The 23703-nt window shown below is 42.1% G+C and overlaps 1 protein-coding gene across 1 annotated transcript in view; it reads left to right on the forward strand.

Annotated features, from left to right (window-relative positions):
• Window positions 1–23703, forward strand: part of LOC140739247 (uncharacterized) — a 45548-nt gene that overhangs the window by 12249 nt on the left and 9596 nt on the right. Inside the window, exon 4 of the mRNA XM_073067375.1 lies at window positions 1815–2084. Within this exon, the coding sequence (XP_072923476.1) occupies window positions 1815–2084 (270 nt within the window). The remainder of the gene's footprint in view (window positions 1–1814; window positions 2085–23703) is intronic.

A 23703-nucleotide genomic window follows, 5' to 3' on the forward strand; every position in this document is an offset into this window, starting at 1 on the left:
TGTAGGTGAATCTGCCGGCAGCCCCCATCGCTGCACGCCACGTGGAGACCCAGGGTGTAGCAGGAATGCTCTGATATTCCCCGGCACTGACAGCAGGAAAACTGCTGATGGTTTTTGTGCCCTGGTTGATGCTGGTGCGGGATCCGTGAGGTCACTCATTTCACTGGGGAATTTACAGTGGTAAGGTGGAAAGGGAGGAAGGAAGTTACTTGATTCTGTGAGTTTGTGTTTGGATAAATTTGTTGATTTTAGAAGCATTTTCAAATGATATTATCTGTTAAATTGTTGTGAAATAAAAATATCTATTCATTTAATTCTAATATACTGTAGTTGATGCCATTCAAAAATATTGCAATTCAACACCCATTATATTCCAACAGTTTGGCAGCTTCAGCAGAGGACAATCCTGGGAGTGTGACTCTGCCTCCTGTAGATAATTCTCCACTGTTCTGGAGGAGGGGTTAGTCTGTCTATTTATATGACACAAGGCTATTCAATTAGACCGTGCACCATATATGGCATAGCCTATTGCCTCCAGGATGGTCCTGGCCAATCTTTGTCCTCATAGATCTAATCCAGGTGAGTGTAGGACCCTGGGGAATCAGAGTAGTGATGTGAGCTGCCAACTCCCTCAGCACAACCCAGACTTTTCCAGTCTGAGGATCAGGGATGGAGATAAACTTTGATACTTGCTGGATTGGTGCTGTGTTAACATCTAAATGAAAGGAAAGCTACTGTCTCATGGAGAAATAGAAGACGGCAGCTGCTGAAATCTGGAGAAATACACAAAAAGCTGGAGGAACTTGGCAGGTCAGGCAGCATCTATGCAGAGAAATGCACAGTCAACAACTATTTCTCTCCAGAAATGCTACCTGACCTGCTGAGTTCCTCCGACTCATTATCTGCTGCTGTCGGACAGACTAAGGAACAATAGAGTTGGGTCCTGAAGTGCTATCCTGACCAAAGAACTGGCCCCAGACCATCGATCCTGTAGTGAAATTGCACCAGATTGAATTCTCCACAGCAGAATGTCCCTTAACTTACACATTCCTGGATTTCATTATTTATTACTCTGTTCCAGGAGGGTTTGAAAGTCAGGGCAGGCATTTAGAAAACAGCCAGCCTGTCCTGAAGAGCTCTTCCTCATGGAGGCTCAATGATTGGAGATCTGTCCAGGGATATTTCGGCAGCTTACCAATTTAAGTAGATGTCAAGTTTATCCACAGTCTCCTAGGCATGTGTCGTCAGGTGGACTTATTAAAGTGTGCTGACACATTGAGGACAGAGTCAGACTGGTGCCTTTTCCATGTAATATGTTAATCTTGGTAAGACAGTCGCTACATTTCCAGTGCACCCTCCCCTGGTGAGATTCCATCACCTTCCCACTGGGGTGTCGACAGCCATAAACCCCTCATATGGTGTGTCCCTGAGCTGAACTTTGACACACCAGCAGGTTCAAGGGAAAGGTCCTGGTTTCTGCTCTGCCTCACTAATCCAGCTTGAGCTGGGCCGAGTTTCAATGACCCTGCTGTGATATTCCATGACTTGGATGCACACATACTGCAGAACTGTGGAGAACGGAAACATTCTGAGCTCAGAACAGAAAATGCTGGAAAACTCAGCCAATCAGGAGCACTAGTGGAAAGGGGAAAATTAATAATTCAGATCAAAGACACATCATCAAAATAGTTTCTATTTCAAATTTCCAGCATCTGCAGTTTTCCTTGATGGCTATGTCCTGAGTTCAGTTTGAGCAGGATCATTGGACTGTATATGTCACCACTCACTCTGAATCTCATTGGTCTGTTTCTCAGTTGAGGCGAGTCCACAGAGACCTGTGGAGGGCAGTGACGTCACCCTCAGCTGTACCATCTCCAGACTCCCAGATACTGTCAGTCTCCGCTGGAAACCAGTGGGCTCATCCCAGCAGAACAGGAGAAATACTGATCAGATCCGGCTGAATAACACCGTCTATCTGATGGTCCGACACGTTACAGTGGAGGATGGGAGGTTGTATCAATGTGAAGTGCGGGAAAACGGAAACATTGTTTTCACAAGCAAAGCAAATTTTACTGTAGACATGTGTAAGTATTGTTAGCAAATGTTGGATACTAAAATTGCACTTGTATCATAAGTGATTCATGTAATTTTGGGAGTGAACCCCTTGAAAGATTATAGTCCATGATCTACTGTCCTGTGTAAATTGCAGCAATAGATGGAAAGAAGATTCCAGAAAGTCTCTCTGTACAGCAACTGTCAGCTTGTGGCTGTGACAGTTAGAGCACACAGGAGGGAGGTACTTCCATTAGAGCAGATCATTAAAACATTTTGTTAGTTTAATTTAGCATCAGTCCTTCAATATGTCAGTCTGAGACCCTGATGCAGCATCATGTTGTTTAGAAAGTGGAGTCACCATGACAACCACCAGCACTTGCTGTACATGCTCAGCACTAGGGTCGTGGTTCACATGTCAACACTGCAAAACAAACTGTCCCCTCTCCCTCAGTGATACTTCTAACAAAGTCCTGACGCTGTGTCATGTATCTGCCGTGGACTCAGGCTTCAGAGCAGCATTTGGCTGTGAGCAGAACCAAGGGAAGAGGGAGAGCAGAGTATTGCTTAGTGTGAATGGCAAAGGGATGGAGAATAATAACGAGGAATAAAGGGAAAGTTGGAATAGGTTGGAATGAGAGAGGAGGAAGGCAGCTGGTGAACAGAGAGAAGTAACAGAGACAGGATATGGGGCTCTTATCCCTGCAAGTGGAAAAATTGCTATAACTGCCCATTCACCTCCATTAACAGCCCCAGAAAGTCTTTTCTGGTGAAGTAGCACTTCGCTTGCTAACCTGTTGGGGTTGTCTGATATACCCAGTGCTCTCAATGTGGCCTCCTTTGCCTTGGTGAGACCTGATGTAGATTGGGGAACCACTTTACCTTTGCTCCATCTACAAAAAAAAACAGGATTTCCTGGTGGCCAACCATTTTAATTACAGTCCCCACTCCAATTGTCCATGTTCAGTTGGTTTTTGGTTGATGGCCTCCTCCACTGCCACGATGAAGCTGCTAAGGATGGAGGAGTAATACCTCATATTCCATCTGGGTAGCATCAACTTGAGTGCATGAATATCAAATTTATTAACTTCTGGTAATATCCCCCCTCCCTTTCCCGCTTTTTCCATTCCCCACTCTAGAACCCCTCTTACCTTTTCTCTTCTCCTCACCTGCTAACAACTCCCCTTGGTGCCTCTCCTCCTTCCCATTGTCCAATGATCCTGTCTCCTCTCCTATCAGATTCTCTTTTCGTCAGCCTTTTGCATTTTCCACATGATTCAGGGTGTTTACCAGTCTGGACTGTTTGTGTTGATGGTCACAAAATTCTGATTCTGTGTGACAGTGAGTGAGAGGGTTAGGGAATACTCCCTCTCCCAGTGTAGAGTGCCCTCCTGCTTCAAAACATTCACCATTCTCCCTGTACCTAAAAAGACCAAAGTAACATGTCTGAATGACTGGCGTCCTGTCACACTCACCTCAATAATAAGCAAATGCTTTGAGAGGCTGGTCAAGGATTACATCTGCAGCTTGCTACCGCCCACACTGGACCCACTACAATTCGCCTACCGACACAACCAACTGACAGATGACACAATAGCCACAGCTCTACACACCATCCTTACACATCTGGAGAAGAAGGATACTTACCTGAGAATGCTGTTCTTGGACTACAGTTCAGAATTGAACACCATAATTCCATCCAAGCTTGACAGGAAGCTCAGAAACCTCAGCCTTGACCCTGCCTTGTGCAGCTGGATCCTGGATTTCCCATCAGATCGGCAGCAGGTGGTAAGAGTGAGCTCCCACATCTCTGCCCCTCTGACCCTCAACACAGGTGCCCCTCATGGCTGTGTGCTAAGCCCCCTCCTTTACTCTCTGTATACTCATGACTGTGTCGCCACCCACAGGTCCAATCTGCTAATTAAATTTGCTGATGATATTACATTGATTGGCCTTATCTCAAATAATAATGAGGCAGTCTACAGGGAAGAAGTCATTACCCGGACACAGTGGTGTCCAGAAAAAAAACTCTCCCTCAATGTTGCAAAAAACAAAGGAGCTGGTTGTGGACAACAGGAGGAATGGAGACAGGCTAACAACCCCTATTGACATCAATGGATCCGGGGTTGAGAGGGTGAACAGCTTTAAGTTTCTTGGCCATCCACATCACCGAGGACCTCACATGGTCTGTACACACCAGCTGTGTGGTGAAAATGGCACAACAGCACCTCTTTCACCTCAGACGGTTGAGGAAGTTTGGTATGGGCCCCCAAATTTTAAGAACTTTCTACAGCGACACAATTGAGAGCATCCTGACTGGCTGCATCACTCCCTGGTAATGGGAACTGTACTTCTCTCAATCGCAGACCTCTGCAGAGAGTGGTGCGGACAGCCCAGCGCATCTATAGGTGTGAAATTCCCACTATTCAGAACTTTTACAGAAACAGGTGTGTATATAGGGCCTGAAGTATCATTGGAGACCCGAGTCACCCCTATCACAAACTGTTCCATCTGCTACCATCTGGTAAACCGTACTGCAGCATAAAAGCCAGGACCAACAGGACTTGAGACAGCTTCTTCCACCAGGTCATCAGACTGATTAATTCACGCTGAGACAGTTGTAGTTCTATGCTATATTGACTGTCCTGTTGTGCATACTATTTATTACAATTTATTGTAAATTTCACATTGCACATTTAGACGAAGACATATCATAAAGATTTTTGCTCCTCATGTATATGAAGAATATAAGAAATAAAGTCAATTCAATTCAATTCAGAGGGAGTTGCTCAGATCCAAGCCAGCTCAATTGTTCTATTTGCCAGCAGTGACCACTCTTTATATCCTGTGTGGGAAGCTCTTCTATGTGGCTATTTGATCCAGATGCTGATGTGATCCAAATATTCTTCAGAAGTTAAAGAAAAATAGAATTTGTTGCTTATGAATATTTCAGATTCAGATTCAGTTTATTGTCATTTAGAAACCACAAATGCAATGCAGTAAAAAAAATGAGACAACGTTCCCCCAGAATGATATCACAAAAGCATATGACAAAACAGACTACACCAGAAAATCCACATAACATTTGGCAATCCCCAATCCAGAGACCGGAGAGGCTGCTGTGTATTAATATCGCGCTACCGTCTAGTGCGTTCCCTGGAAAGGAGCTCCAAATCCACCAGACAAAAACAAAACCAAAAACTAAAGCTACAATACCTGCACAAAACCACATAATTACAACATATAGTTACAACAGTGCAAACAATAGCATAATTGATTTTAAAAAAAACAGACTATGAGCACAGTAAACATAGTCCATGATGTTAAAGGACTGTAAGTTCAAAAGATTTAATTAAACATTTAATTAAATGTTTCAAGAACAAAGGAAACAAGGGGAAAAGGGTGGTGAGAGATCGAGGAAAAGAGAAGAGCAGGGTAACAGCAGAGGAAGGGAAACTAAGGAAAAAAGAGAGTGAACAAAGTTGATCTGGTCTTCTTATTCCAAACCAATGATTCCATTGAAATTGTAATTTATCCAATAATTTAACAGTTGACCAATTAAATGGCCAGATTCAAGATATCTGCCTCTGAAACTAAAAATTTCCAGAAAAATAGAGTCAACTTTAACCACTGAACACTTCATGTATACAAGTGATTAATAAAAATACAAACAAGCATAACAACTTGGTTAAACTACAAGAAAAATAACAATTCCACAGCCCAATCCAACAGGATTGTAATATGGACCATGGGAAAACTCTGTGTCCCCAGAATCAATATTGAAACGTCCTTTTTCGCTGCATCACAGAGTCTCTTAGGAGTCTCATGGAGTCAAGACAACATTGAGTAATGACAGCAAAATGGAGACGTTCCATTTTGGATTCCTGGACCAGGCCCACTGCCACAATCACCACATATTTTCTTATCACATCGCATCCCTACTCTTGTATTCTAAACCTCTTGAAATGAATGCTAACATTGCATTTGCCTTCCTTAACACTGACTCAACCAGCAATTTAAACTTCAGGGTGTTCTGCACAAGGATTCCCAAGTCTCTCTGCATCTCAGGTTCCTAGATTTTCTCCCCATCTAGAAAATATTCCGCACATTTATTTCCACTATCAAACTGCATGACCATGCAATTTCTAACATTATATTTCATTTGTCACTTTATTGCCCATTTTCCTAATCTGTTTAATTCCTTCTGCATCCTACATGTTTCCACAACACTACCTGCCCCTTCACTAATCTTCGCATCATCTGCAAATTTGGCAACAAAGCCATCTATTCCATCATCTAAATCATTTATATACAGCATAAAAGAAGTGGTCCCAATACTGCCCCCTATGGAACACCACTAATCATTGGCAGCCAACACGAAAAGGATCCTTTTATTCCCACTCGCTGCCTTTTCCAATCTGCCAATGCTTTAACCATGTTAGTAACTTTCCTGTAGTACCATCGGCTCTTAACTTGGTAAGCAGCCTCATGAGTGGCACCTTGTCAAATGACTTCCGAAAGTCCAAATGTACAACATCCACTGCATCCCCTTTATCTATCCTACTTGTAATCTTCTCAAAGAAATCCAACAGGTTTGTCAGGCAGAATTTTCAATTAAGGAAACAATGCTGATTTTGTACTAGCTTGTCCTGTGTCACCAAGTACTCCATCACCTCATCCTTAACAACTGACTCTAACATCTTCCCAACCACAGAGGTCAGACGAACTGGTCTATAATTTCCTTTTGGCTGCCTTCCTCCTTTCTTAAAGAGTGGAGTGACATTAGCAATTTTCCAGTCCTCTGGCACCATGTAAAATCCAATGATTTTTGAAAGATCATTTCTAATGCCACAACAATCTCTAACACTACCTCTTTCAGAACCCTAGGTTGCAGTTCCTCTGGTCCGGGTGACTTATGAACTTTTAGGTCTTTCAGATTTTTGAGCACCTTCTCAACTGCATCCACTTCTCTTCCTTTACACACTACAACATCAGGCATACTGTTACTGTCTTCCATAGTGAAGACTGATGCAAAATACTCATTTAGTTCATCTGCCATCTCCTTGTCCCCAGTTATTATTTCTTCTGCCTCATTTTGTAGCGGTCCTATGCCCACACTCATCTCTCTTTTATTTTTTACATTCTTGAAAAAGCTTTCACTAACCATTTGATATTATTTACTAGCTTGCTTTCATTTTTCAGCTTTTCCCTTCTAATGATTCTTTTAGTTGCTCTCTGTCAGTTTTTAAAAACTTCCCAATCCTCAATCTTCCCTCTAATTTTTGCTTTGTTGTATGCCCTTTCTTTTGTTTTTAAATTAGGTTTGACTTCCTTGTCAGCCATCATTGTATTATTTTGCCTTTTGTGTACCTCTTCACTTTTGGAATGCACATGTCCTGCACCATCCTCATTTTTCCCAGAAATGCACACCATTGCTGCACTGCTGTCATCCCTGCCAACAGCTCCTTCCAATTTACTTTGGCCAACTCCTCTCTCATACAACTGTAATTTCCCTTACTCCTCTGAAATACTGCTATGTCAGACTTTACTTTCTCCCTATCATATTTTCAAATTGAACTGAATCATATTGTGATCACTGGTTCCTAAGGGTTCTTTTACCTTAAGCTCCCTAATGGCCTCCGGTTCATTACATAACATGCAATCCAGTATAGCTGATCCCCTAGAAAGCTCAACAACAAACTGCTCTAAAAAGCCATCTCTTAGGCATTCAGCAAACTTACTCCCTTGGGATCCATTACCAAACTGATTTTCCCAATCAACCTACATGTTAAAATCTCTCATGACTATCATAATATTGCCCTTTTGATTTGCCTTTTCTATTTCCTGTTTTAATCTGTGGTCCACCTTCTAGCCACTGTTGGAAGGCCTGTATATCAATTTCCTTTCCTCTTGCAGTTTCCTAACTCAACCCACAAGGATTCAACATCTTCTGATCCTGTGCCACATCTTTCTACTGATTTGATGCCATTCTTTACCAGTTGCACCACGCCTCCCCCCTCTTCCTACCTTCTGCCTGTATCCGTCCAATACAACATGTAAACTTGGACATTCAGCTCCCAACTACAACCATCCTTCAGCCACAATTCAGTGATGGCCACAACATCATACCCAGCCATCACTGAATACCTGGCAGTCTGTAATAGTGCAACAAGGTCATCCATCTTATTTCTGGTACTCCGCGTATTGAGATACAACACCTTAAGTACCATATTTGCTGCCCTTTTTGATCTTGCATCCCTACTGTACTGATACTCACCCTATTGGCTGTGACTATGTCCCATCATCTGCCTTCCTTCCCTGACAGTCTGACTGCATGTTATCTGTATTTTTTTACAATTTGTCCTATCCTGAGTTCCATCACTCTGGTCCTCCCTCCCCCCTCCCCACCAAATTAGTTTAAACCCTCCCTATCAGCTTTAACAAAACTGCCCATGAGCTTATTGGTCCCCCTCAGGTTCAGGTGCAACCCATCACTTCTGAGCAGGTCATACCTCCCCCAGAAGAGCTCCCAATGATCTAAGATACTGAAGCCTTGCCCCCTGCACCAGTTTCTCAGCCATGCATTTATCTGTCAAATCCTCCTATTTCTACTCTCACTGGTGCATGGCACAGGCAGCAATCTAGAAATTACTACCCTCGATGTCCTGCTTCTCAGCTTTCTATTTTGCCAGTCCACTACTATCCAGTGCCAATGTAGCATGCTGACAAGTTATTAACCGTTACTAACCCATATATCTTTGGAATGTGGAAGGAAACTGGAGCACTCGAAGAAACACTTATCATGGAGAGAATGTACAGATTACTTACAGATAGCCTCAGGATTGAACCCTGTTCACTGGTGCTGTAAAGCATTATGATAGCCACTATTTAATGTCCCAAACACTGGAACTCACTAGAAGGATCAGTGAACCAATGGTAGTGCCTTCTCTCAGGTCAGCATCACCACCGAGCCCTGAGTTACACTTTGTTAGCTCTGTTGGGCTGCCCACATTGATCATGTATCTGACATCAGAGCCTGGAACAGACACTGTATGGTGAGCTCTGTGGGGGAAGAGAGCACCCAGTGGACAGAGGGAGTGATTTAAGTTAGTGAGTAAATGCTCCTTGAGAAGCAGCAACGTCCCCATTACATCACGGCCCTTTACAGGTAAAGCCCTCCTCAGCACTGAGCACATTCACAAGGAGCACTGCCACAAGATAGCATTATCATCAAGGTCTACCACCATCCGGGCCATACTCTCTTCCCAAAGCTGCCATCAGGCAGGTTGTACTAGAGCCTTAGATCCCACACAATCTGGTTCAAGAAAAGTTTTTACATTTCAATCATGAGACTCCTGAACCAGCGTGGATAACTTCACTCACCTTAACTCTGAACTGATTCCAGAGCACATGGACTCACTTTCAAGAAGACTGAACTCATGTTCTCAGTATAATTTACAGTATTTCCTGATTTTTTTTATTACTTGCACAGTTTGTCTTGAAGATTAGTTGTTTGTCACTCTCTGTTTGAGGGTAGTTTTTCACAGGTTACTTTGTATTTCTCTATTTTACTGTGAATGTGTGCAAGAAACTTATCACAAGGTAGTATATGATGACATATAGGTAATTTGATAATTAATTTACTTTGAGCACTCAATTTTGAACTCTTGGGATTCTCTGGCCAATGGGCACACAAGGTGGAGAAAGTTGAAAGCCCTCCCTTCACAACTCACCCCATCCTTAACCAAATTATCTCAGCCAGTTGAATGGCCCCTTTACCGCACAAGCAATGCAACTGTTTCTCAGGTCTGAAAATGTAGACAGAAAGTTTCTCCTAAGTCCAGTGACTGTTATGTGCCTGTCTTGTTTGATGCAATCGAATCAGGTGTGTTCTTTGGTTGACTATCCATATCTGGTCCATATGACATCTCCATGTTTGATCTCCAACATCCACTGGGTGAAGCAATGGTCCAGTTCTTGTAGCTACCCTACCGAGTAGCTACTTGTCTTCTTGGTAATTATGCCCTAAGACTTCTTGTCCTATCTCGAAGCTTCTTGCTGATTCACCTGGCAACTGGTTGAACTGTTTAGTGAAATATGTGATAAATTGTCAGCATTGCTCTGCTGTTTGGTACCCTTGCTGTCTGTGTCATAAGAGTGGGCTTCTAGTAACAGTGTCCAACGTTGTACCCAAGTAGGAATCATCACTGGAACTCCTTTCCTGTATTGTGAAAATGGACACAAGGGGCTGGTGATCTGTCACTCGTGTAAATTTTTGCCCATAGAGGTAGTGGTAGAACTTCTTTATTCTCCATACTAGACTAAGGGCCTCTCAGTTGATCTAGGTGTAGTTGTGTTCTGTGCTCATCCGGATGCAAACACAATCGGACATTTAAATCCATCTTTCATAATGTGTGACAAAGCGGCCCCCATGCCATAAGGGGATAAAATGCACACTAGTCTGAGGGACATAGATGGGTCATAATGGGTGAGAAATTCATTTGATTTATTAGTCTGTTTTTTTCCTTGAATGCTTTCTTATCTTTCTGCCTGTTCCCACTTTGCTCCTGTCTGTAACAGTGCATTTAATGGATGCGGCACTGTAGCAATGTTTGGGAGAAACCAGAGGTAGAAGTATGAGCTGAGTAGTGGCACATATCCTGTTTGGGTGCTTGTAGCACTGCTTCAGTCTTTTCTTGTGACTTACGTAAGCCACTTGTCAATGACATCTTCACAATATGAGATTTATTCTTCAAAACAAAAACTCACATTTCTCTCTTTGCTCGCAGACCATACACACTCAGCCTGGAAAGCACTTTACCAAGGTTCTGTAGATGCTCTTCATCATTCTTGCCAATCACAATGATGTCACCAAGGTAACATTGTATTCCTGGGATATCTTGGAGCACTTGGTCCATTGCTCTTTGCCAAATTGCTGGAGCTGTTGTGATGCCAGTTATATTGGAACAGTCCTTTTTGAGTGTTGATTATGAGGAAATTCCTGCTTGACTCTTCAATCTCTATTTGCAGATAGGCTTGTGACAAGTCAATCTTTGAAAACCCCTCTGTGTCTGCAAAAGATGCAAAACTGTCTTCTATTCATGGCAGGGGATACTGCGCAGTATGCAGCCCTGGGTTGATGCTCACTTTGAAATCCACACTTATGAGAATAGCTCTGGTCTTTCCCTTTCTTGATCACCAGGACAATGGGTATAGCTTAATCAATCCACTCAACCGTGGAGAGAATTTCAGGTGCCTCCAAGCTCTGAAGTTCAGCATCCACTTTATGGATGTATCACGTAAGGCACTGGATGGGCTTTATGGAATCTTGGTGTTGCTGCTTCATCCAGTTCAATTCTGGCCTTTATGCCACTGAGCTCACCAAACTCCTTCTCAAACACCTTCTCATTAGCATTAAACAGCTGCGCCAGTCTCTGGTCAGTGCAACCATTTGGGTGCCGTTGCCTGTTGATGTCACACTGAGAGCTTTATTTGTGTGCCAGTCTGGTTGGATTTTTCTCAACGATTCACATCTGAAAAGCAGTGACCCTCCACTTGTCAATACATGAAGCTGTAATTGCTGTGTTTGGCCTCCGTAAGTCATGTTCACTTTCAGTTTGCCTTCGGGAGATACTTTTTTTACCTGTGTAGGTCTGGAACATCACTGAGGTCTTCTCTAATGGCAGCATTGAAAACAGTCTGTTGTAGTCAGACTCTGGAATTATGTACAGACAAAGCTGACCCTGCATCCAGCTCCATTTTCAATTTTACAGCAGACACATCTATTGTGATCCATATGATTTGTGATCTGCTTCAGGCAACATTACCCTTACCTGCTCTGAGTCTGAGATCAGTGAATCAATGAGACTGGTTTGGATCAACAGTGATGGTGAAACTGTGGATGAGAAAATATTCACAGACATTTATTGTATTTGTCATACTGTCAAGGCATAGTCTTGACCAACTTGTTTCATCAATTTTAATATTCAAATCAGTTTCCCATTTTTGTCTTGACTTATGAATTACTTGTTTAATTGTCTGTTTTTGAATCAAATTATACATACAAGAAGTAATTTTTTAAATTTTTCCTTTTTGAATTAAAATTTCTATTTCATTAGGCTTCGGCATTAACATTGTTTGACCCATTTTATCTCTTAAATAAGCCCTTAATTGAAAATAACAGAAAAGAGTGGTGTTCGATATTTTATATTTATTCTTTAGTTGATCAAACAACATGAATATACCTCCTTCAAAACAGTCACCTATATATCTAATCCCTTTTTGAAACCAGTTATATAAAAGTTGGTTATCCATTGTAAAAGGAATGAGTCTATTTTGAATTAGGATTCTCTTTACTAATAAAGATTTCTTTATCTGATCATCAACATTTATCTTATTCCATAAATCAATCAAATCTTTTAATATAAGAGATTCTTTCTTTTCGTGTTTCCATTTGGATTACCATTTATATATAAAATCTTCTGGTATATTTTCTCCTATCTTATCTAGCTCTATTCTAATCCATGCTGGTTTATCTTCATCAAAAAAAGATGCAATAAATCTAAGTTGATTTGCTTTATAATAATTCTTAAAATTTGGGAGTTGTAAATCTCCTAGGTCAAATGTACATGTCAATTTTTCCAACGATATTCTTGACATCTTACCTTTCCAAAGAAACTTCCTCACACATTTATTCAACTCTTGAAAAAACTTCTGCGGCAGTTGTATTGGTAATATTTGGAATAAATATTGTAATCTAGGAAATATATTCATTTTTACAGCATTAACTCTACCTACTAATGTTATTGGTAACATCATCCATTTATCAAGATCCTGTATTTGTATGACCAATACAATAAATGTCCAACTTAGATTAGTACAATACAATTTTTTACATCAATTATATATTACACCACAAAAAATAAATAGATTAAACCCAAATTTATCTGACCAATGTTTTCGATGTAATCAATAAATTGGTACTTTTTTACACTGTACTTGGTCTTGTTTTAAAATTCAACCTTTTTGGATAAATTTAAGACTTTTACTGGAACAAATTATTGGAATACAACTTCCACATACCCCAATATTATTTTTATTAGGCGATATTGAAGGGATAATACCGAAACCTAAATTGAATAAGTATCAGAAAAAAATTATAAAAATTGCATTGGCAGTAGCCAAAAAAGCTATTGCAGTTACTTGGAAATCAGATTCATACTTAACTATGGACCGTTGGAATAATGAAATATTTAGCTGCATTCCACTTGAAAAAATTACTTATAATTTAAGAAATGAATATGATATATTCTTGAAAATTTGGCACCCTTATTTACAAAAGATAGGATTAAATATATAGGTCCTTCAAAGATAAAATTATTAGCTATTTGGGGAAAAAATAAACAAAGATATATACTAAAGCTATTTTGAACTCCATGGAGCATGTGGGGATCTTCCGATATCCAGGCAATCTTTCTTCCTTCTTTCTTTCTTTCTCTTTTTTTTCTTTTTTCTTTTTTTTTTAGATAGGGATGTTAAGGGGGAAAAGGTTAAGGGGAGGGGGGAGGGTTGATATTACTTTTCATTTCTATTATTCTATTCATTCTATGTAAGACTCTTAAAATTTTAATAAAAATTATATTAAAACAAAGAAAATATTCACAGAACAGAAGAATAAAGGCGACTCTTTTCAGCTGATTATTCCAAAAGACAATAAAGTCTGAAGAAAATGGATGTGTGTTTTGTTTCATCAAAACAGCCACAAGGTTTTTATTCCATATCATCTTCAGGTGAATAGTAAGTGACTTAGCTTCAAGTCTTTGAGATCTGTACTGGAAACTCATTATATTTTAATATTTATTTTAATGATATTTTAATTTTCTTTTTAATATCTTGCCTCATTACATGTCCTACTACAATTAGAGATTTCTTTCAAATATTAGACATTTCTTTCATATCTCTGGTCCATCTTATGCTTGTAAAGTTACCTCTATTGTGGGTAATCCAGATGAAGGGTAGATGAAACCACTCAGATGAAACCACTGACCAAAAGTTATGCTGGTACGTAGAAAGCAGTCATGAATTTCATCACCAAGGTCTGTCCTAGCTGAGAGGTGACTTCTGAGATTTGGCAAGTGATCTGTGTTTTCTCAGGTATCATTATAAACCTTTATTATCTGTGGACAGTGTTATACAATGGGGTTGGTATTGGATGATCCTTGTTTTGTCATTGGGTGGGACCACCCTTTCAAAGTACAATTCCAAGGCAGTCTCAGCAAAATGCATCAAATAGATTGCCTTTCTTTGCCACATGCACATCAACACACAGCGAAATGCATCTTTTGCATCACAAGCCAAAATTAGAACATAGGACATAGAGCATAGAGATCTGCAGCACCATACAGACTCTATTTTTCTAAGCTCCATGTACCTATCTAGGAGTCTCTTAAAGGACCCTATTGTACTCGCCTCCACCACCATCACCGGCAGTGCATTCCACATACCCACCACTCTGTGTGGGGGAAAAAGCTTACCCCTGACATTCCCTCTGTACCTACATCCAAGCACCTTAAAACTATGCCCCCTCATGTTAGCCACTTCAGCCTTGGGGAAAAACGCCTCTGGCTAATTGCATGATCAATGCCTCTCATCAACTTATACATCTCTATCAGGTCACCTCTTATTCTCTGTTGCTCTGTCATTCATTTCCAGTTATCTGCAGACCTTGTATCTCAGCACATAAATCCTGATCTCCCATTTATTCACAATCATTAGAGAACACCTCTCTCAGTGAGCCAACTAATCACTCCTAGATGTGCAAAATTAATATGATTAACATGTTATTCCTTCACCACTTAGGAATAATTATGCTTTCATTTCTGAAAATCAGGTCATATAAGGGCCTAGCACATTTCTGATATGGAGGAAGTCAAGTTCAACTTTGCATTTATTGTAACTAGCATACATACATAGGGTATCACTGCTATAAAAATACCCTTTTTCTTAATGTCTATACACTCAAGCATTTCATTCAGCTGTATGCCATCCCCACAATTACCAAGGTCCTTTTCCCTTGCAAACTCTGGTGAATACTGAAGCAAAGTATTCATTAAGTACCTCTGTTACCTCCTCTGACTCCATAGGCATGTTTCCACTATCACACCTGATTGGTCCTATTCCCAAACAGCTTACCCTCCTGCTCATGACATTTTTATAGAATGACTTGGGGTTTTACTTAATCCTACTTGACAAGGCCTTCTCATGGCCTTCTACCTCTCCTAATTTCATTCTTAAGTTTCTTCCTTGCAAACTTGTATTTTTCTAGAGCTCCATCAGTACCTAGTTTCTTGAACCTATTGTAAAATTTTCTTTTCTTCTCAACTCGATTTTCTACATCCTTTGTACATCATGGTTCTTTCAGCCTACCATTCTTTCCCTGCCTGAATGGAACATACCTGTGTAGAACACCATGCAAATGTTTCCTGAACATTTGCCATGTTTCTGCCATGCATTTCCCTGAGAACATCTACTCCCAATTTATGCCCCAAGTTCCTGCCCAATAGTATCATATTTCTCCCTACCCCAATTAAATATTTTCCCAAATTGTCTGCTCCTGTCCTTCTCCATCACTATGGTAAAGGAGATAGAGTTGTGATTACTATCTCCAAAATGCTCTCCCATCCCAATACCAGATCAAGAACAGTCTCTGCTCTAATTGGATTATATATATATATATATATGTATTGCATTAGAAAACCCTCCTTAACACATCTGACAAACTCCACCATCTAAACCCCTTGCTCTAAGGAGATACCAGTCAATATTAAGAAAGTTAAAATCTCCCATCACAACATTATTATTATTATTACACATCTAAAGAATATGCCTCCCTATCTGCTCCTCGATATCCCTGTTACAACTGGGTGGCCTATAAAAAACACCCAGTAGAGTTATTGCCCACTTTCCTCTTTCTGACTTCCACCCACACTGACTCAGTAGATTATCCCTCCATGACTTCCTCCCTTTCTGCACCTTTGACACTAATTGATTGGCGTAATTTATTTCTTACATCCTTCACATACATGAGGAGTAAAAATCTTTATGTTACGTCTCCGTCTAAATGTGCAATGTGCAATCATAGTAACTTAAAATAATTTATAATAAAATAGAACAGTCAATGTAACATAAAAGTGCACTCAAATCAGCGTGAGGTAGTCAGTCTGATGGCCTAGTGGAAGAAGCTGTCCCAGAGCCTGTTGGTCCCGGCTTTTATGCTGCAGTATTGTTTCCAGATAGTAGCAGCTGGAATAGATTGTGGTTGGGTCACCAATGATCCTACGGGCCCTCTTGTCACACCTGTTCTTGTAAATGTCCTGAATCATGGGAAGTTCACAACCACTGATGCACTGGGCTGTCCGCACCACCCACCTGCGATTGAGGGAGGTACAGTTCCCATACCAGGCAGTGATGCAGCCAGTCAGGATGCTCTCAATTGTGCCTCTATAGAAAGTTCTTTGATTTGGAGGCCCATACCAAATTTCCTCAGCCGTCAGAGGTGAGCAGCATTGTGCCTTTATCACCACACAACTGGTGTGTACAGAGTGTGTGAGGTCCTTACATGTGGATGCCAAGGGATTTAAAGCTGGTTACCCTCTCATCCCCAGATCCATTGATGTCAATACGGGTTAGCCCATCCCCAATCCTCCTTTAGTCTACAACCAGCTCCTTTGTTTTTGCAACATTGAGGGAGAGATTGTTTTCTTGACACTACTGTGTCAGAGAGATGACTTCTGCCCTGTAGGCCACTTCGTTATTGTTTGAGATTAGCCCAATCAATGTAGTGTCGTTGGCAAATTTAATTAGCAGATTAGAGCTGTGGGAGGCAACACAGTCATGGGTATACAGGGAGTAAAGGAGGGCACTTAGTACACAGCCCTGAGGGGCTCCTGTATTGAGAGTCAGAGGGTTGGAGGTGAGGGGGCCCATTCTTACCACCTGCCAGTGATCTGACAGGAAGTCCAGGATCCAGCTGCAAAGGCAGAGTCAAGGCCTAGATCTCTGAGCTGCTTGTCGAGCCGGGATGGAATTATGGTGTTGAATGCTGAAATATAGTCCAAGAACAGCATTCTTACATAAGCATCCTTCTTCTCTAGATATGTAAGGACGGTATGTAGAGCAGTGGCTATTGTGTCGTCTGTAGATCTGTGATGTCAGTAGGCAAATTGTAGGGAGCCCAGTTTGGGTGGAAGCAAGCTGTGGGTTTAGTCCTTGACTAACTTCTCAAAGCATTTGCTTATTATTGAGGTGAGTGTGAGAGGACGTCAATCGTTCAGGCATGTTACCTTGGTCTTTTTTGGTATAGGGACAATGGTGGATAATTTTGCCTCCCTCCCTGTTCTTTTTCAAATATCAAAAGCCTGGCATACTCAGCAGCCATTCCTGTCCCTGAAACATCCATGTCTCTATAATGACCACAACATAGAGTTCTATGTGTTCTTAGATCCACGCTCTAAGTTCATCTGCCTTGTTTATGATACTCTTTGCTTTAAAATAGACATATCTCAAACTTTTATCTGTCACTTCATTCTATTCTTAGACTCACTGTCGCATGGCTCAGGCAGCAATTACGAGATTACTATCCTTGAGGTCCTGATTCTCAGTTTCCTTCCTAACTCCCTGTATTTTGCTTTCAGGACCTTCTACCTATGTCATTGGTACCAGTATGTATCATGATCTCTGGCTGTTCACCCTCCCATTTAACGATATTGTGGGCGTATTCAAAAACATCATGGACCCTGGCACCTGGAAGCAAGCTACTATCCATGCTTCTTTTTTCACCTACAAAAATGCCATCTGTCCCCCTAACTATAGAGTCCCCTAATACTGCTGCCAGCCTCTTTGGTTCTCTACCCTTCTAAGCCACAGGGCCAGACTCAGTGCCAGAGGCACAGCCACACAACCCAGGTAGGTTGTCCCCAGCAACATTACTCAACATGGAGTACTTATTGTAAAGGCTAATGGCCACAGGGGTGCTCTCCACTACCTGATGCTTTACCTTCCCTCTCCTCACCTATTTATCTGTCTCCTGTGGCCCCAGTGTGTCTACCTGCCTGTAGCTCCTATCAATCACCTCCCCACTTCCCCTAACAAGCTGAAGGTCATCGAGCTGCAGCTCCAGTTCCTTAACTCTATCTCTAAAGAGCTGCAGCTCGATGAACCCGTCGCAAATGTGGCCATCAGAGTGGCTGGAAGTCTCCTGGATATCCCATAGCTGACACTCAGAGCAGAAAACTGGCCTGGCAGTCATACCCACAATTCTTTAGTCAGAGGAAAAAAGAGAAATGAAGGTACCTTATTTCCTTACTTTGCCTAGGCCCATCCTCGCTGAAGCCCCAATGAACCAAAGCCCTGCTACCCTGTCTCACGCTACTCTGTTGACCGTTCCTTTGACAACCACTCTGCTAGGCAGTGTCTCCTTTTTATCCTGGAACCTTTTCAGCAGCCTTGTGTGATGCCAAGCCTCTGCACTCATGTCCCAAATGAATCTCATGCTGAAACTCCTCGTATTTTAATCTTCTCAGCGATCTTGCGCGATGACGAGCTACTGCGTCTGTGCTTTTCTCCCAAATGAATCTCCCACTGAAAGTCCTTGCTTTTTAAATCTTCTTAGTGGCCTTGCATGACGACGGGCTTTTGCGTCTCAGGATTCTGCTGGGGGTAACCCACAAGTGCTTCCTCCACCAACATGGAGCATAGAGTGCTCACAACTTACCGTAGATTCCGGACTACAGAGCGCACCTGATTAAAAGCCGCTGGCTCTAATTTTAGAAATAAAATCAATTTTTTAATTGTAAAGGCCGCACCGGATTTTAGGCCGCACCGGATTTTAGGCCGCACCGGATTTTCGGCCGCAGGTGTCCCACGTTGTAATGTGAGATATTTACACAGAAAGATATTACACGTGAGGATTTTTTTAACTTTTAATTAAATCCATATGGTAACAAAAACAAATACATATTGCAAATGCTTTTTTTCGAACCGTGCCCGTAACGCGGCTACTTTTAAATATACGTTGCGTATACTTCTTTACTGAACAACATTCCAATATCTCCTAAAAAATATATATACTGCAGCCTACCAGGAAAAGTTATTGATCACCTTTAACTTAAAAGCAGCGTTCGCTCAGATCCAAAGCCGCTCGCGTAATGCGCTCCCTCCCTCCGTCCCGTTTCATCGCAAACCGGCATTTTCCCACAAGACACCGCGAAACCGGGTGTGACGTCATAGCATCCCGCGATGTAGTACAGAAAACAAATATAGTTAAAACTCTTCTAACTTTAACTAGAAAATGAATTACTAAGCGAAAATATTATAAACTAAGTAACTGCCATAAGGCAGCACAATGCTTCGAGTGTTTTCCATGTTGATGAGGGTGAGTACAAATGACTGATTTACAATAATTTAATTGTGAAAGTGCGCTTGATTTATCGTACAATTTCATTGGACCTCTGTGAACTACTCATCAATTTTATTGGTCTACTGTTATGAGGCAAAATGTTTACGAGGCGGCATGAAAAAAATCATGTATTAGCCGCTCCGGATTAAAGGCCGCAAAGTTCAAAGCTGTTCAAAATGTGGGAAAAAAGTAGCGGCTTAAAATCCGGAATCTACGGTATTAACTTTCACAATCCCACTAAGCCATGAGTTACAATCTGTAGAGCTGCACATATTGATCATGCATCTGACACCATCTGAAACAGACACTGTCTGCTGAGCTTCGTGAGGGGAAGAGGGTTCCAAGTGGACAGAGCGATTGATTGAAGTCTGTGTTTAAATGCTCCTTGAGAAGATCTAATATCCCCTTTGCATCACAGTCCATTACAGGCAAAGCATTTGCACAATTGAGCACATTACAAGGAGCACTGTCCAGCAGCAGCTATCATCAAGCATCCCGCCGTACAGGCCATGGTCTCTTCTTCTTGCTGTCATCAGGCAGGAGGTACAGGAGCCGTAGGTCCAACACCAGCAGGTTCAGCAGTTATTACCCTACAACTATCAGTCTTCTGAACCAGGCTGAATAACTTCAATCACCTGAGCACTGAACAGATTCCACAGTCTATGGATTGACTGTCAAGGACGCTGTAACTCATGTTCTCTATATTATTTATTTATTTACATATTTATTATTATTTCCATTATGTCATCTTTTGTAGTTTTTCATTGATACAATTGTATTTCTGTGTTCTACTGCGAACACCAGCAAGGCAATGAATCTCAAGGTAGCATGTGGTGATATACAGACTTAGATAATAAATTTACTTTGATCCTTGTACTTTGTACTCTCGGGACTCTGGCCCATGGCTGCTCAAGGTGGAGAAAGTTGAGAACCTCAGGTCCCTGTGCTGGCTGCAAACAGAAGCTCTGTGTAAGTAATGGAAGGAGTAGAACTCCTCAGAGACCACTCACTGACCAACATGTCAGGTAGCTCATAACATGTCTGCTGAAGAGTCTGTGGTTTCTGCAGTGGCCTCCTTAGTCACATCAAGTCCTGGAGTGGAATTAAGTCTTTCTCTATTCCATGGTATTGGTTAAAGAATATAAAACCCTTAGATTTGAAATGTCAGAGTCAGAAGCATGTTTTGCCAGACCTTGATAATAAGTGTGATATATTTGTTCGCAAATTAGGTTTTACCTATTTCTACTGCACAGAATAGGCACTGCAATTAGTCCAATAACCAGTCAATGGCCAGTTGCAAAACTTGTGGGAATTGTTTTTAAACCTAATTTGAATAGCTTTGTCCCTTTTCAATCCCTACAACATCAGCAGGACTGTGCGATTGGAAATGTGAGTGATGGATATTGATTTGAGTAGACTGTCCAGGGCAGTCACAATAACTTCACCAAAGGCCACTACAAATGGGAATACTTGTGCCTTCGCTGTGTCTGACCGCACACCTTTGCTCCAGTAATACCAGCTGTCCATTCACACATCGGCAGTAAGGACCCCTCAAGCACCTGTGATCCACATCAGGATGTGGGAGATTCTGGAGTCTCCGAGCCTCCCGGACGTCCACATCTGCGCCAGGTGCGCCGAACTGCAGCTCCTGAGGGACCGAATTAGGGAACTGGAGCTGCAGCTCGATGACCTTCGCCTGGTCAGGGAGAGTGAGGAGGTGATAGAGAGGAGTTACAGGCAGGTGGTCACTCCGGGGCCACGGGAGGCAGATAGGTGGGTCACGGTCAGGAAGGGGAAGGGGCAGGTACTAGAGAGTACCCCAGTGGCTGTACCCCTTGACAATAAGTACTCATGTTTGAGTACTGTTGGGGGGGACAGCCTACCTGGAGGAAGTGACAGTGGCCGGGCCTCCGGCACAGAGGACGGCCCTGTAGCTCAGAAGGGTAGGGATAGAAGAAAGAGGACCATAGTAATAGGGGACTCGATAGTCAGGGGTTCAGACAGGCGGTTCTGTGGAGGTGATCGGGAGTCCCGGATGGTAGTTTGCCTCCCTGGTGCCAGGGTCCGGGACGTTTCTGATCGCGTCCAAGATATCCTGAAGTGGGAGGGTGAGGAGCCAGAGGTCGTGGTACATGTAGGTACCAATGACATAGGTAGGAAAGGGGAAGAGGTCCTGAAACGAGAGTATAGGGAGTTAGGAAGGCAGTTAAGAAGAAGGACTGCAAAGGTAGTAATCTCGGGATTACTGCCTGTGCCACGCGACAGTGAGAGTAGGAATGGAATTAGGTGGAGGATGAATGCGTGGTTGAGGGATTGGAGCAGGGGGCAGGGATTCAAGTTTCTGGATCATTGGGACCTCTTCTGGGGCAGGCGTGACCTGTTCAAGAAGGACGGGTTACACTTGAATCCTGGGGGGACCAATATCCTAGCGGGGAGGTTTGCTAGGGCTACGGGGCAGACTTTAAACTAGTAAGATGGGGGGGCGGAAATCAATTTGAGGAAACTATGGGAGAGGAGGTTAGTTCACCAGTAGAGCAAGTAAGTAGACCGTGTGTGAGGGAGGACAGGCAGGTGATGGAGGAGGGATGCGCTCAGCCCGAAGTTGTAGGGGAGAAGAAAGAAAAGGATAATAAATTTGAATGCATTGCTAGGGATGAAAAGAGAGGAGGAGGTGGAGAGTATCTTAAATGTATCTATTTTAATGCTAGGAGCATTGTAAGAAAGGTGGATGAGCTTAAAGTGTGGATTGATACCTGGAATTATGATGTTGTAGCTATTAGTGAAACATGGTTGCAGGAAGGGTGTGATTGGCAACTAAATATTCCTGGATTTAGTTGCTTCAGGTGTGATAGAGTAGGAGGGGCCAGAGGAGGAGGTGTTGCATTGCTTGTCCGAGAAAATCTTATGGCGGTGCTTTGGAAGGATAGATTACAGAGCTCCTCTAGGGAGGCTATTTGGGTGGAATTGAGGAATGGGAAAGGTGTAGTAACACTGATAGGAGTGTATTATAGGCCACCTAATGGGGAGCGTGAGTTGGAAGAGCAAATGTGTAAGGAGATAGCAGATATTTGTAGTAAACACAAGGTGGTGATTGTGGGAGATTTTAATTTTCCACACATAGATTGGGAAGCTCATTCTGTAAAAGGGCTGGATGGTTTAGAGTTTGTGAAATGTGTGCAGGATAGCTTTTTGCAACAATACATAGAAGTACCGACTAGAGATGGGGCAGTGTTGGATCTCCTGTTAGGGAATGCGATAGGTCAGCTGACAGATGTATGTGTTGGGGAGCACTTCGGGTCCAGTGATCACAATAGCATTAGCTTCAATATAATTATGGAGAAGGACAGGACTGGACCTAGAGTTGAGATTTTTGATTGGAGAAAGGCTAACTTTGAGGAGATGCGCAGGGATTTAGAGAGAGTGGAATGGGTCAAGTTGTTTTATGGGAAGGATGTAATAGAGAAATGGAGGTCATTTAAGGGTGAAATTATGAGGGTACAGAATCTTTATGTTCCTGTTCGGTTGAAAGGAAAGGTTAAAGGTTTGAAAGCGCCATGGTTTTCAAGGGATATTAGAAACTTGGTTCGAAAAAAGAGGGATGTCTACAATAGATATAGGCAGCATGGAGTAAAGGAATTGCTCGAGGAATATAAAGAATGTAAAAGGAAACTTAAGAAAGAGATTAGAAAAGCTAAAAGAAGTTACGAGTTTGGTTTGGCAAATAAGGTGGAAGTAAATCCGAAAGGCTTCTACAGTTATATTAAAAGCAAGAGGATAGTGAGGGATAAAATTGGTCCCTTAGAGAATCAGGGTGGTCAGCTATGTGTGGAGCCGAGGGAGATGGGAGAGATTTTGAACGATTTCTTCTCTTCGGTATTCACTAAGGAGAAGGATATTGAATGGTGTAAGGTGTGGGAAACAAGTAAGGAAGTTATGGAACCTATGACAATTAAAGAGGTGGAAGTACTGGCGCTTTTAAGAAATTTAAAAGTGGATAAATCTCCAGATCCTGACAGGATATTCCCCAGGACCTTGAGGGAAGTTTGTGTAGAGATAGCAGGAGCTCTGACGGAGATCTTTCAGATGTCATTAGAAACAGGGATTGTGCCGGAGGATTGGCGTATTGCTCATGTGGTTCCATTGTTTAAAAAGGGTTCTAGAAGTAAGCCTGGCAATTATAGACCTGTCAGTTTGAC

This window comes from Hemitrygon akajei, chromosome 15 (genome assembly GCF_048418815.1).
Source record: "Hemitrygon akajei chromosome 15, sHemAka1.3, whole genome shotgun sequence".
Classification (NCBI taxonomy): domain Eukaryota; kingdom Metazoa; phylum Chordata; class Chondrichthyes; order Myliobatiformes; family Dasyatidae; genus Hemitrygon; species Hemitrygon akajei.